Here is a 16,615-nt window from a genome sequence, read left to right on the forward strand (position 1 = left end):
TATACATAAATATGTGTCAAGTACTCAAGTTATACTAATATGTTGTTACCCAATCGTATTGCTAATATTCACAAAAAAAAAAATCTATAAAATTACACCAAAATTTAAAGTAAAACCAAAAACTATCGAAATACTGAATGCCATTGCAGTTATTATCATTTCAGGTGTACAACATAAATGTATTCTAGTCTTCATAATTTTAGATATTAAATAACATTCTATGAAGGCATTTAAAAGTTTATGAAGTCTTATATAATTATTTAGAAAAATGCATTAGTGTTGATAATAATCTATTTGCATTCAGCTGGTACTTCACTCCAACTTCCATCTCCGTGCTTGTTAGCCACTTGTCTGACGAGATCTGCTGATGGTGTCTTGCAGTCATAAGCCCATCCAATTTTGGCAAACATATCCAATAACATAGTAGTTGGGTTAGTCATGTTTCCACCATATTCCTCTGCTCTATAGTCCCATGGGAATGCGTGGTGATAGTTATGCCAGCCTTCACCAGTAGTTAATATAGCCAAAGCCATGTTCTGTACAGGTCTTATGCGCCTATAAAATACATTTTAATATATAAGAAAAATATTAAAAACAATATAAAAAAACAAGAGATAAATAAGTCAATTACGTGTCATATGGTTTTGTTCCCCAAAAGTGAGCCAAGCTATTGATTGAAAATGTCATATTGGTGAAAATCACAAATCGCAATACTCCACTAATTCCAATGGCTTCCATCCAGCTTTCATTCCAACAAAATATTGGTACAAGTACAGGTAATATAAAACAAAAGGTAATTTTGAAAAACCAGTAATATCTACAAAAAAAAATAAAAAATAATAAGAATAAAAAAGTAATCTATTTGTCTTAAAAAATGTATAATATAAAATGTACTTTGTATGAAACTGCACTAAGGGATCATTATTTATATCAGTCATATCAATGGTTTTGCTACGACGGAATACTTCTGGGTGTCCACGTTGCATCAACCAACCAATATGAGAGAAGAACAATCCTCGGTTAGCATTATGGGGATCACCATCAGTGTCACTAAACTTATGATGCAATCTGTGGTCATGAACCCAATCTGTTACTCTGTACTATAATACAAATAAAATAATATAATTGCATTGAATACGTATATATAAATATATATATATATATATATTGTTTATAATTAATATATTATTTAAATACCTGTCCTGCAACTGAATAGCAAGCCAGAAGGATGATTTGCAAAGGAACCTTGGCTTTGTACGATCTGTGAGTGTAAAATCTGTGCACACCAGCTGTTACGCCAAATTGTCCAATGAATCCAACAAGGAGACCTAATAATAATAATAAAAAAAAATTATTTAAGAATAATATAAAAAAAACAAAAAAACATATTATTAAATTTAATAAAAAAATATTGTAATAATTTTTTTTTTATAAGTATTAAGGAAATATTAGTTATACAAGGAAATAAACGATACCACAGAATCTATCTTACCTGATTCTATGTTTTTAGATTAGGCGTAGTGCTAAATATTAAGCCATTAACTAAATTATAGTAAACTATATATATATAAAAAAAAAATATTATCATAATATTGCACTCTGCACTCACTCCATAAGATGGTAGCCATTTTGACATTCTTCCAGTAAAGTATCGTACAGATAACAGCTAACACGTGCCAAGTGGTTAAATATATAGCTGTGGCCCACAATATTTCACGTTTTTGTGGAGGTTGTGGCTTCAGGGGTTCTTCCACGCTTTCCTTGTTGTTATTTTCGATCAGAGGCTCAGCCGTCTCTTCGGTCTTGGTTCTCATTTGTACTCCCATTTTAATAATGTATGAGATTCAATATAGGACCTGAAAAATTAGAAAATATAAAAAATATTACAACAATTATAAAACTAATATCTTTCCATAAAATATTATGTAAACATTGTAAATGTAACATAATAATATATATCCAATATATTAGGTGCTAGTTTTATAACTCACATACGGCATAACTAATTACGTAAATATGAGTTCATATAATTCTTATAAGTAGGTACATGGTTATTTACTACATTCTAGTCTTACGAATTTATTTTAATCAAATAGTGAAAATCTATTTGAAATGAATGTTAATAGGGGATTTTAACTGGAATGATAATAATTTGTGTTATTATTTTTGTTGTGGTACTAATTATTTTGTAAATAAAAATGAGAGCAATCACTTTTTTACACTAGAAATTATATACATATAACTGAATAAAACATTAAAACTAGTCAAGAAAAAAACTGTTTTAACATAATAAAAGGTACTATGAATAAAAATTTGATTTTATCTTTGTCTTGTAATCAACAGTTGTTATTTCACGCTAAAGCGCAAATGTCACACGGACAAAGCAAAATGTTATACTAATAATCATAGACACCAAATGTTCTGGATTTCAATTTTCAGGGTCATTTTAGTAATGGTTCAATAGAGTTCATTTTATTATAAAAAATGTTTATGAATCTATTATGTTATAGAATGTGCAGTTAAATGATGTATTCAATCAATTGCATAGACATTAATTGTTTAAAATACAAAAATAATAAAATAGTTTGAGAAATTGTTGTCTATCTAGAAATAAAAGATCGATCATTAAACAAAATGCCTGTTATAAATACTTAATATAACATATTTTGAATAATACGTTATTTCTATGAATGTTTCTTTATTTTTATTAGTATCAAACAACCATAATATGTTTATAAATATAAATTTAAAATACAATTACTTAATTTAAGTTTTAGTATGATTCCATTATACATAGTAAAAAAGATTTATTGAATTAGATATTATTATGAAAAATATCAATAATATAATATTTTACAACGAAAAATATTCGTAAAAAATAAGCGAGAATTTATAAAATGCACACAAGGCACAATATACAAATTGAATGCAATATTCCTTTAATAAATATATCGGATGTTAATGTATCTGCCATATACTGTCGTTCAGCAAGATAATATTATGTACTACCTGCTGAAATCTGTTCTATCCTCAGCAGCATAGATAGAAATAGAAGTTACTAGTTAAATGTACTAAGTGTGTATACAATATGTTTATATTAGTTAAAAATTTTAGAATTTTATTTTATTATAACGATATTATTTAATTTATGGCCAAATCGACTAAAACAGCTTTTTTATTTTAATAAGAAATTAGCCAGATCTCATTTTTCTTGAATAACATAAAATGTTCTCATTATTAATAAAATTTAAAACCTCTTATTACATGAATGAAATAAAAACAGAAAAAATAAACCAGTAAGTCGAGTTTATCTACAATGAACAAACACGTGTAAATTTTCAAACCGCCTAATTATCACGCGTTTCTTGATATAGCTTTCCGATAACGCGTAAAATCATCAGAGCACCAATAAAATGTTTCATTTTATCAAACGACCTACGACCACAGTATAATATTACACCAAAAAGTCCAAATTACATAAGTGGTAGAGATAAACCATCCAGTAAAATTGAATCATTAATACAATAAAAACAAAAAATGAAATTTAAATAAAATATAAATCCAATATGAAACTAGATGATCATTAAACTATGAATATTACTCACAAACCACCATCTACCTCACCTGAACATTGAGTAAAAAAATATCCATAACTTGGAAGAAATCCAAAATATTTGAATTACTTTAAGAAGTCTAAAAAGAAACAAGCAGCATAGCTATAGAAATAGCATTGCCCAAGAAGTTAAATATGTGATTATTGCGTATATTATTCTTGTAAATTATATAAGATTTGATCCTATTATCCTAATTGTATATAAATATTGTTCAATATATTGCTTTTATATTTATGCAGTACAACGTTTACTTTTAACAGAAGCTAAATACATATTTTCTTAAATTATGTTTTCTACTATACTTATTTGTTTGTACTTAGTACTGTACTTTTAAGGCGTTCAATATTTTCAAAGTTACGCTTCAACTAAGTTCCAAGTACGTACGTATTATTATAACACAAATAATCGCTGTCAATAAAAATATTACTAATTAATAATCAGTTATCACATAACAAAAATATTTAATTTTATTGCAATACGAATAGACATTACAATTCATGTCAATATGTCATTAATCATTATCATTATTATAGTTATCAATCTTTACTAACACTTCACGGATCTGCAATGAACATAAATATTTTATGAGTAATTAACTTTTTATACAAATATACCTATCACAAACCAGATTTTTATTAAAATTAAAATGTTGTATCTTGTTTTTATTTAGAGAAAATAAAAAAGTGTCCTTGTTATATAAGTTAATAATTTATAGATTGATTCTTGTCCACCAACTAATTAACACCTCAATTTTAATGCATGTGATTTGAATCAGAATTTATTAATATATCACTAAGTCGAATTGCATTTAAATCTTTCAATGTGAATATATTAATCGATATTTATATTACAGCAAAAATTAATCACATAAATCAATTTGGGATTAGGAATAAGTTACACTACAAGACTGTTTTACGAAAAATGTCAACCAACAAATAAATAAAATTACAAAAAACAAATTTTAATTGTTTCAAAAAATAAAAATACTAATACACAATTATCAACAATTTAGCTATAAAACAATTCTCAAATACAAACATAATCACTATAGAATGTATTATACAAATAATAAATCAATCATACCTTGTAAGAATAATGCGGTCAAATTCTAAAAAAAATTAATAGGCCGTTAATGAAATTTGTTAAGCACAGTAGTATAGTAATGGTAAATAGTAGTTAAATATGATTCCTATATTACTACTGTAAACATAAACAAGTAAAGGAACAAGTTTAAGATTTCGAAGTAATACATGACCAATAACAAAAAACGAACACCATGATATGAGAAGTCGACACATTCCTTTTCACTCAACAACAACCTCCAATATAGTTGTAAATTGCAACTGCCAAACAATATAAAATAAGAAACTATATATACTTTATTATAAACAAACTAAAGAATACATTCCCAATAGATATAGTAAATTCCAGGAATCTAAACAAAATGTACTCAGCTAACGCAATCATATACATTATACAATTTATTCTATGAAATTATTATCAAAAAAGTATCCTTTTGAAAGTCGATATTATTAATTATTATACGTGTAGGTAGGTACAAAAGATAAAATACAAGTACGCATTATAAGACGTATTACCTATAAAATACGTACAACAATGGACATTATGGCCAACGACCTATGATAGCAGAAGCTTTTAATAGAAAATAAAATGATAAAAAAATAAAACCAATTTACACATATTACATCACATGAGCACATACAGCATGTAAAAAATACAAATAACGGGTAAATAACGGATGGCGATGACCAGCTATCGAACCTATATAATCTCTACGTATGCCGTAAATACGTGTCCAATTTTTTAATCATTGCCATAGAACAACCATTCAAACGAGTTTGGTAGCAATATCATGGTAGTTACAAACTTATGTATCTACGTGCTTCCTTTAGTTAGACAGATTAAGCTAGACGTTCATCGCCATTTATTGTCTCATAAATGGTAACTTGTCCACGCAACAACGCACAATCACATCAATGGCACAAAGTGATCCATTTAAATGTGTTCAGATGGTTTTATTTTCAGTAAATTCAGAACATTTTTTTATTTTTTATTTCTAAGGCATGCACATAATTAAGAGCGATCTCTAAAATAATATGTTATGTTTATGTAACCTTATATTTAAATTAAAATAATTATATATATATATATAACATAGTTTTTATGAAGTAATTTTGATGACTAGTAATCGACTATTTGAATTTTTAGTACAGAAGCATATTTGTAGCATAATAGAAAATAAAACCAATTGTATTTGCATTAGAATTCAAAATTATATTATAAACCACTTTCTCTTACACGATCTACATTTTTATGTAATAACGAAAAAAAACATTTCTATTTTGGTATTCCATCTAATCAAGCTTATAATTATCAATCACAACTTCTTGGCGCAATCATAATTTTTAAAATTATATTTAAATTTAAATTTATTTTATTGATATTCACTTTAATTTTAAATGTATGACAATAAAATCTAAAAATTTAATAAAAAAATAGGTATGTATTTAAATAGCACCAAATTTACATTTAAATAAAATGTGTCATGGCAGTATTATTTTAATACATTCAATAATATTTACTAATTACTAAAACTTAAGTTAGTAATACACTAATACTAATACATAATTATAATTGTAACATTTTAAATAATAAAATTAATATTAGTATCATGTTTTGAATTTTTTTTTTAAATAAAGGTAGGTACTTAACACCAATAAACGTCTACCTACTTATAAAAACGTCGACATTTCATTGTCAATTATTTTTTGAGTATATTTATTTTCTAATAATATTGTTCAATTGTGTATAGAATATAACATCATGATGGAAATGTGTGTAATTTTTCATTCATGAAATGATTGAATTTGTAATAATACCCACCAAAAAAATCTAGCTATATATTATTATTTAGTACGATTCACGCACAAAAAATATATTTAAAATATTATGAAATATGAAACACGCATATTAAAAATTAGGTTGACAGACGTTATAAGTTCAATGCATTTCGTCCAAATTTAATTTTAAGAGAAGTTAATAGTTAATACATAAATATTGTACCTATATACATTTTAGGTATAAATACATATTAAACCAACATTAGTTGGACATTTATTGGACCTAATGCAATTTGAACAGAAGGTTTTGGATAAAAATGGGTTTGAACTTAAAATAATAGATTTAGCTACTTGTACTCAAGAATTAAGATCCTTAAACCAAAAAAAAGTTTAATATTTTATTTCGAATCGATATGAAAAAAACAAATACTTACATACAAAATATCTCAATTTAAATAGAATTCTATGTAATATTATTATATAATTTCCACTGTTGAATTTTTTTTCCTCGGAACTTTAATTTATTATGATTCTTTACAATCGGTAAATAATTCTGTATAATTAATTTTCAGTACAAAAATGTCAGTAATATAATATAATTACCTAATAATCAAATAGAATAAAAAAACCAAACATAATTGTATTGACTAATATTGAAAAAATATATTATTGAGTAGAACTATTTGTAGAATTTTTGATATTGGGTGTGAAACTTGAAAAATATTTTAAATGGGCAAAAAATAATGATGTATTGTTAATTATTTTAGAGAATGTACTGTCCTATATGATAAAAATGTACAGATAGCTATTGGACATTGGCTATTTTGCTATTTGAATGTAGTCCAGAGATTAGTCTAAAAATACCAACCACGATGTCAAAGGCAAGTAACATTCCTATGTCCTTGACAGGTAAATGAAGGAAGACAGCAGGGACTCATTTAACAATATTCAATACAAACAAAATGATAAATATACAACCAATAATTAAAATCTAACCCATTGAACAAATGTATTTAATCTAGTCATCGCTATGAAACTTTGACGTTATGTTGTATCATAAATGCATAACATAAAAATTTGTTTAATAATATTAATTAAAATTAGGTCTAGTCACGTGTTAGTTTTATAATTATATCAACGTACGATTTACATAATAAATAAGTTCTAGTTAATGATTTATCAATCACTCTAGTTTGACAAAAATTATAAATATAAAATTTAATAATGTAGCAAAAATTGTATTTAAACATTAAAACGATTAAAATATTTATAATAACTAAGCAATTGTTAATAATAAAAATAACGCATATAAAACAAAATTTTAAATTATAGGTATAAAAAAAAAACTAATTAATTTGTGAAATAATGAATATGATGTTTGATATTGTATTTTAAGAATAACTATAAGTAGTTAAATTGTCATGATTGCAACAACAGTTTTAAAAATAAATACAACCAGTTAAGGTTAAGACTTTAAGTGTCACTACTATATAGTCATAGTCATAATTTCATAAAATGTTCATGTTTTACATTATCAATATTTTAAATACATGTATCGTTTTTATTAAATATGTGAAAATATTGTATTCACTTAAAATACACAAAATACTATAGTATAAACTTTAATTTAAAATCATATACAACTAGATAAATTCGTATATATTATGATAATGGATAAATATACAAGTATGATATTATGATGCGTTAACAAATTTAACATTCAAATAATTAATATTTAAAAAAGTCAGGTTAGGTAAAATAAATAATAATAAGTAATAACTTTCAAGTATCAAAATACTAAGACGATTTTAAGAAATCACAATTATTAAATTATTGTTTATTATTGTTATAGTAGCTATAATGATACCTAAATGCCAATGACGTTATCACAAGAAGTTAAATACGGAGAGGTTTTTACTATATTCTATATGCGTAAAACAAAAAAAAACAAATATTTTCGCTGATGCACCATTTTAATAAATTAAACATTATTTACGAGCCTTCTACCAAGACAAGACACACACCAAAAAAATATGACCCTGAAATTGTACCAAATTAAAATAACTTAACAACGATACAACTAAAGAATTAAAACGATACACGTAACTATTATAATTAAAAATTAAAAAATATCATTTGTTTAAAACAATAAAAAATATACTCAGTAGGTATACCTAATTAATACGTACCGTAAGTACGGAAATTATTTTTACATGATATATGATATTAAGTATGAATAATTAAATTATGTTATTGTTCAAACAAGTATATTTTTGCATAGGTACTTTGATAGATACAAATTAAAACTACATAACTACTAACTACACTTCATTATTCACATGTACTTCAGCTTTTTAAAATTTAATTTATAAAAGACAGTAATATTATACTAAAACAGTTTTCATGATGAATTTGCTGCAACCATTAAATAATCTACTTCAAAACCTGACTTAGACCTTGGATGTTAATAAAAAATTATATTCATATTCGCTCAAAGTGAATACATACAAATGTAACAAACTTAACGAAGTTATAATTTTTATACTTACTTAAATTATTTACTGACTGAGCATTAATATATATTAGTATAAATATCAAACTAGTTATTTAATATAGATATTTTAATAAAATTCAATAAACATACAAAAAATGTGAGTACTATTTTTTACATCTACGATATTTTCCCGATCATAACAGCTTATTAATATAAAAGAAGCTTATCAACTTGAAAGAAAATACCAAGAATGAATAAATAACAAGTATTACGTAGATTATTATTTATTAACATTATATTATCACGACAAAAATATGGATTTTAACTTTTAATCATCACGCGCAAAAATAAAGTAAAATGAACATTAAACTGAATTAAATAAAACATTCATACATTATTGATATTAAAATATCCTTTATTGTTTTTATTTAATTAAATTATGGTAGGTAATTGAGTAAATTATTTATTTCTGGGCGGTGATCGACATCCAATTATCTTTAATAACATTTAATAATTAACCATAAATACATAACAATTTATTTTATGTATTAATCTAATAAGACGATTTAAAATGACAAACAATCTAACCTACTTATATAATAGGTTAAATTTAAGCTCGTTAAGAATTTAAAAGATCAACTAAGTGCTAATCTCCGCTATTCAATATATTGATCATTTTTCTTTTTTTAGGTTTCAACGGCTTTCATTCAATGCCTTTGTGTCATCTTAAATTCTAAACGTTGAAGACAATTAATTTTCATTAAACTGTCTCACCTCAAATAGTTTATTTAATAAAATAAATATGAATTTACTTAATTCAGAATGGTATTAAAGGTATTATACAGGATTGCATTAAATAGAAAGAAAATTACATCTTACAAATCAAACATTACTATTGATTAGTTATTAACTCACAAACTTAATAATGACCTTTATAATCAATAAATAAAATATAACTGTTATTGAATATATTAAATATTAATTAAGTTATACATAGGATTCTCGTGATGTTTAGGTATTTAATTTAAAGCAATGCGGTAAAGGATATTGGATTTTTCAATCATAATCTAGCTAATCTAAATAATATATAATATGAAATGCATGGAGAAATATTCGTAAAAATGTTAAATATATACATCATACGTAGTATTATTAATTTGTGTGGTAGAAACTCTAGAAAGGTATAACAAGGGGAGTTAACACGAATTTACGAATAATTCAGGTAGAACATCCCCATCCACTTCCTTGTTATTCTTTGATTATTGACCCAAGACGACAACCTTATGTCGTGTTCAGCTACCGAAGATATTGCAAGAATATTTTACAGTGCCATAATAGATTAATCAGTTTACATTTTATTAAATAAATAATTAATTGTTTATAAATAATACAGAAGTATATTATATTATACTATATATGTATTTATATATATATTATATAAATATTCAAAAAAAACCTTAATATTATATAATATAATATATTTTGTTATTTATATTAACGGTTTCGTACTTTCATAATAATACCGCAGATAAAATTGTTGGAATAAAGATTGAGATACTCAATAAAAATAATACTATGGAAATTATTTGTTATATTCTGAGTTTTAAAAAGTTTTACAGATTTAATCTTGTATTTTATTTTTAATATTTAAATATACCCGTGAATATATTATGTACATAATTTACAAGATATAACGTTTAGGTACATAGTTAAGAGGACGTAGAACCCGCATGACGTGTTGTCTCCGTCTTATACATGTACGACATGGCAAATTTTCGTTCACCAGTTTCAATATTGTACTGTTAGTTTTGTTATTAGAATAAACTGACCTTTTATAAAATTTAAAGGTGAGATAATTATCCAGGACCCCACATAGACTTTTTATGATAATAATATTTTTAAGTAAGCTATTGTGTATGTGGCGTTTGTGAAATAAAAAAAAAGAAAAAAAAGTAAGCTATGATTATTTTAAAATGTACAGTTTCAAAAAGATCATAACTTGCTTAAAAATAATAATACCAAAAAAAAAATTTAATTCCATAATAGGTCAGTTTACTCTAATATCAAAACTAACAGCACAATATTGAAACCGGTGAACGAAAATTTGGTATGTTGCACATGTATAAGACGAAAACAACACATGCGGGTTCTACGTCCACTTAAAAGGTTTAAGATTTAAACATCTTGTTTTTAAATAAATATGTTGTGAATTAATCGTTCATAAATCAATTAAATTAGAATGATTATAATGAAAATATAGGTTCATAAATGCTAAATCTATCATTATGTAAATTTCATGACCAATTTTTAAATATTAAATAATTATAACAAATATCAATTTTTATGATGGTTTAGATTGTATATAAAACAATGACAGCTCAAACGCGATTTAAAATTAACGATCTAAACTTTGCACACATATAATAAACTATCATATATTATATACTATACTATCATATATATTAAAGCACCTATACATATACTATTAAACTATTTACATAGTTATAGGTGCTATCGTACTGATTATTTTTTAGTAGTATTATAAATCACTGCTCACTACAAAAAAGTAAACATACTTAAATAAGAACATTACTATGAAGTGCTTAACACTTTGTACATAAATTTAGCTACAATAAATAATATGTACATACCTACGCAAACAGTTAATGCAATAATTAAAATGCATTTGTTGTATAAATGACAATATAGCAATAACAACATATAAAAACGATTCTAAAATATGAATTATAATGAGGAATTTATAATGTAGAATTCTTTATAACATTGTAAGTATACCTACAGTATTAAGTAGTTTAAACAAAATTGTTCGCACATTTAATTAAAATTTAATACAATTCGTAAATCGCCTAAAGTTACAACAGTATTTAGATACGTAAATACAAAAAATGATAAAATATATATTTGATATACTTATTTATTAATTAATTTTTAAATGTAATATCTTTATCGCTAAATAAACAATACTAGTTATTCATTATTTTGTAATTTATTTTATATATGGAATATTGATTACAAAAACCGTATAAAACTGATAAAGAAGAACTATATAACTATATTAATCATTTTATTTCTAGTAACAAATTGATCTCTAATTCACATATTCACATAATATGCATCAAAAACCAGAGTTTTATTACAACATCATGTAAAAATAAAATACGTTATAATAAATAAATAGCGAAATATTAAATAAATGTATTCATCTAAAAAACATCAATAGTCGATAGAACAAGGAGGCTATTGATTTAATAGTGTTATTTATACCCGCATCGCTAAAAATTAACATGATCATTTATTTGGACAAAAATTCAAATTATTCACAAATTCGCTCTACATAATATTTATTATACACTGAACTAAGGTCCATTTCATTATATTATTTATTGAACTACAAGTATAACCAATAACTAATAATTGCGGAGAAAACTGATAAATGTATATAGTTGATTTGACCACTTTACGTTATTCGTGTAAAATTCATTATAAAACAAATTATTAAATAAAATATGCAAAATAAAAATAATGCAAGTTTCAACAACTTTCAAACTAAGTCAAAATATTTTTATTGTAATAATAATAATAATGTAATTTAGAAATTTTTCAAAATCTTAATTGAGGACGATCCATGAGCCACGATGTTTTTCAAAGTGCAACCATATTATTATCGTAAAATAAGAAAAATACATACTTTATTTCGGGTTTTATTTATTAAAAAAATTCAAATTTAAAACTGAAACTATACTACATAATATCTACATGTCTTAAGTATATACCTACAATTTTTTTTATATATTTTACATATTATTTTATTTTAAATTCTTTAATTTATTATTATAATTTATCAAAAATTACTAGGAAATTCTAAAAACAAATATGACCTCTGAGAATATAATATTAGGTATATGTCATAACTTAATTTTACTAGGATGCGTCTGTATACCTACAACACATCAGTGTAAAGCTAATAACTTTCGTTTCGCTCAAAATCCAAATTAAAATAATAAATCTAAAAATATATAAAATGTGTAGACTCTTAAAGTTATCTATTACTAATTCAAAAGAATTTGTACTAAGACCATTATTTATTTCGCTAGTTATACATTTTTAAAATAAAACTTAAAAAGGTCCAATCGATTTTTCTTCTTTCCTTGAATATAAAATACTTATACATAAAATATTATAATGACCAGAAAATATAACACAAATTATGATCTATAATATATACAATAATACGTTATTGTTGTTCAATACTTCAATAAGATCCTCATAAATCAAAAAATTAAATCTCTAACACATCAATTCTTTAATTATATATTTTTATGTACGATAAGTAATAATGCACTATTGCAATTTATAACAATATGAATATGAAATTAACAAATTCATTTACATTATTCTTGTATAATACATTATTCATCATTAAGCAAAAAGTATATTATCTCGTATATTATACTATATATCCCATTAAGAGTGATCTATCCAGGAGGTGGATTATTCCAACATAGAATTTCGATATTATATTATCCTAAGTGTGACAACGTTTTAATTACAGTAAACAATACATTTATAATTAATTAAAAAATTAAAATTATAAGCTACTTAAATACATCTATTGCCACTCAATCGCTTCAGAAAGAAGTTACGGATTTGCTTTAAGAGATAATTTTAATTACAGTAAGATATTTTTCCTTATTGTAGTGGTAATGAAAATTTATCATTTGTAATTTTGTACTAGTATAGAACACATTTTAAGTTGGGAGAACATTTTTAAATTTATAAATACAATTATTATCTGTATAATACTATAATTATGAAATATAATGTAACTGCTATAAGGAAATTAACTAAAAAAAATAAGGATAGCATAAAAAAGACTACACGGTAACAGATTAACTTCACAATATTTCTATTGACATTAATTCGATTTAATAAATTATATTAATAATAAATATATAGTTAATACGTTTTTAAACGTTTACCCCGAAATCATATACTACCTAATTATAAATGTATACAAAATAGATACAATAATATTGTAATGCTAGGTATTAGATATAATATAATAATATAAATAAATATAAAAGTACATATTTAATTTAAATAATTTTTGTTACAAGATCCCTTCTCTGTCTAATACTTATAAATTTATAATTATTATGAAATCCCGTATGTAGTATGTGGATTTTATTTTACCAAATCATAGGTATTGAAAAAGTTTCTTGTTCTAAATTTTTAATTTTCATTCTCATTACAATAGAAAAATATCGCTGCACTACCGAAATTACACCAATCATGTGACATGTTTCGGTATATTGGTAAATGTACCAAAGTTATCGGTCTGAGAAATTTAGTAAAATATACCATACAAAGTTATTAAATAATAAAAATAACGCTACTCGTGTTTACAATGAAAATTATGATTTTCTGGTCAACATGATGGAAAATTTAAAATACCAAATAATAAAAGCACTATTCGTGAATTAATAAAAATAAAGCATATCAAGTAAACTATTACCGGTTGTTGAGAAATATCATTAGGTCAACCCTAACGTGTTGTAAGTTGTAACCAAGATTTAGTTATACGTTGAGTGTTAATTATAATCAACAGAGTTGTGGCAATTCCACGGGGCACCTGATTATTGCCCCCAATCCGGCGGTATATCAGATTAACATGGTTTCACAGTGCAAAGGCCGTGCACGTTGCGTATTGAGTTACATTTCGCAGTATGCCAATTAACACATTTCCGTGTCGGACAGCGTTTGACCAACCTAAAATACCTAATTCTAAAGGTCACACGCACGCACACACACACACACACGTTACACGTTATATAGTAGTGGTCGGCCAAGGTGTGCGTGCGTGCGTGCGTGCTCGTGCAGTTACATTGCAAAACGGGGGGAATTGATTGGAAGTGGGAATAATAATGCGATAAAATTTTACATTAAAAATACTAGAAAAAACAATATTACGCGTATAAGACGGGAAAAAACCGCTGGGACCCGCTGCTATTTACGCGACGACGATATTTCGATTGTATCATGAAAAATTATAACCTATCTTCGCATCGTGATCATCGCGTGTTGAATTATCCCGCACGTCCGAACGGTCCCGCAAAACGTCCGGATCTCACTTCGGCGGCGAGGGGTTGGTGGGAGCGGGGAAATACGTTAAATACGTTACGGCTGCCGAAACCCGTTCCGACCGATTTAAACGTGTAACATCATCGTAGCGGTACGCTACAATTATTATGGTCGCATGACAATAGCGTACGGAGACGACGGCGATGGATAAAATTATCGTATCGGCGCGCGGCAGAGGTCACCGGCACCGGAGAGTTAGACGAGACGCGGTACAACGTCGGCGGCTCAGCTGCGGGGCGACGGGTGGTGGTAGTGGCGGCGGCGGCCACAGGAAACAAAGATTGGGTAGAGAGCGGCGGGAGGGGAGCGAGACGGAGGAATAAAAAACCCGTAGAGACGAGCGCGTACATAATAAAATAATATCGTTATGCCATTGCGTTCTACGCGAAATAAAAAAATCGCGTCGGACCGACGACGATATGCGTAGTTGGGCCGTGGGCGTGTAAAACAAATTCGCTGCCGAAACTCGTTGAAAGACAGCGCGAGATCGGGACTCGATCGACGAACCTCCTACACCCGTCGTTAACACGGCGGCATTGCGGTGGTCTGCCTAACCTAACCGTCTAGGACCCCACGACCGCAAAGACGTTTGCAATTGCAATACCGTCGTCGTTTTTGGCCGCGAAATGCGTATCGTTCGTGAATATCAGAACGCTACCTCGCGCGATCGTCGAAGGAGCGCGCGCGTGACGGGGCGGGGGCGGCAAGGGCTGCTATCGATTTACGACGTTTTCGCGTGCACGAGGGGCAAGCGCTAAGCGGTTTTCCCGACGGCGGCGACGGGACCCGAGCACCCGACTTCCGGCCGAAATGTGCTTTTGACGCGGTGGTATGGAAATGGACGAAAATAATAATAATCAAAAAAAACCTGCCCGCCGCGGTGGTAGCGCATGTAATAATTACATTGTACTCGGACGGCGTCAGTATTACGAATTCTTATATATAACTGATATTATGTAGGTATACTATTATTATAGGCAGTACTCACTTGAAATGGAATTCTTCGACGTTGCGCGAGCACGCGAGAGGAAAATATAACCTTATTTTTTATTAATAAACTAACTTATCCGAGTACGATATGACGTTTTTCATATACAATAATACAGTTACCTTATTATAAGATATAATGTGATATCCACACGGAGTGTGTACGGTGTACACGTACACGGTGGTGGTGCGCGTTCGGTTGACTGGGCCCGGTGCCTGCCGGTTTTCACTATTTAAGGCGGCGGCGACTCTAGCGGCGCACTGTACAAGTCGCGCATACAGGGTGATGCGTGCAGCGAGTGTACCGGTCGCCGCGCCGGTATTCTGACGAAATCATTGTACCGCTAGTCGCTACTACATAATATTAAATATTTATATTATTATATTTTAAGTAGGTGCCTACTTAAAATGTATATATTACAATAAGACTTTTTTTTACGTGTCGGTGTCGCATAATGTTATGGTTGTTGCGTGTATAACACTGTTGTTATTGTTAA

The 16,615-nt window shown here is 27.0% G+C and overlaps 1 protein-coding gene across 2 annotated transcripts; it reads right to left on the bottom strand.

Annotated features, from left to right (window-relative positions):
• Positions 1 to 229: 229 nt before the first annotated feature.
• On the bottom strand, positions 230 to 16,393 carry LOC132919751 (acyl-CoA Delta(11) desaturase-like). Of its 2 annotated transcripts, none has more exons than XM_060981567.1 (6): positions 16,242 to 16,393; positions 1,610 to 1,856; positions 1,198 to 1,328; positions 895 to 1,100; positions 632 to 817; positions 230 to 555 (listed from the first exon to the last, which is right to left on the bottom strand). In XM_060981567.1, exons 2-6 carry the CDS (start codon positions 1,824 to 1,826, stop codon positions 291 to 293), a joined length of 1,005 nt encoding a protein of 334 aa, XP_060837550.1. In that variant the 5' UTR covers positions 1,827 to 1,856; positions 16,242 to 16,393; the 3' UTR covers positions 230 to 290. The 2 variants fall into 2 exon arrangements, with proteins under 2 accessions (XP_060837550.1, XP_060837549.1); XM_060981566.1 differs by having other exon boundaries at positions 16,120 to 16,340.
• Positions 16,394 to 16,615: the final 222 nt, after the last annotated feature.

This window comes from Rhopalosiphum padi, chromosome 2 (genome assembly GCF_020882245.1).
Source record: "Rhopalosiphum padi isolate XX-2018 chromosome 2, ASM2088224v1, whole genome shotgun sequence".
NCBI lineage: Eukaryota > Metazoa > Arthropoda > Insecta > Hemiptera > Aphididae > Rhopalosiphum > Rhopalosiphum padi.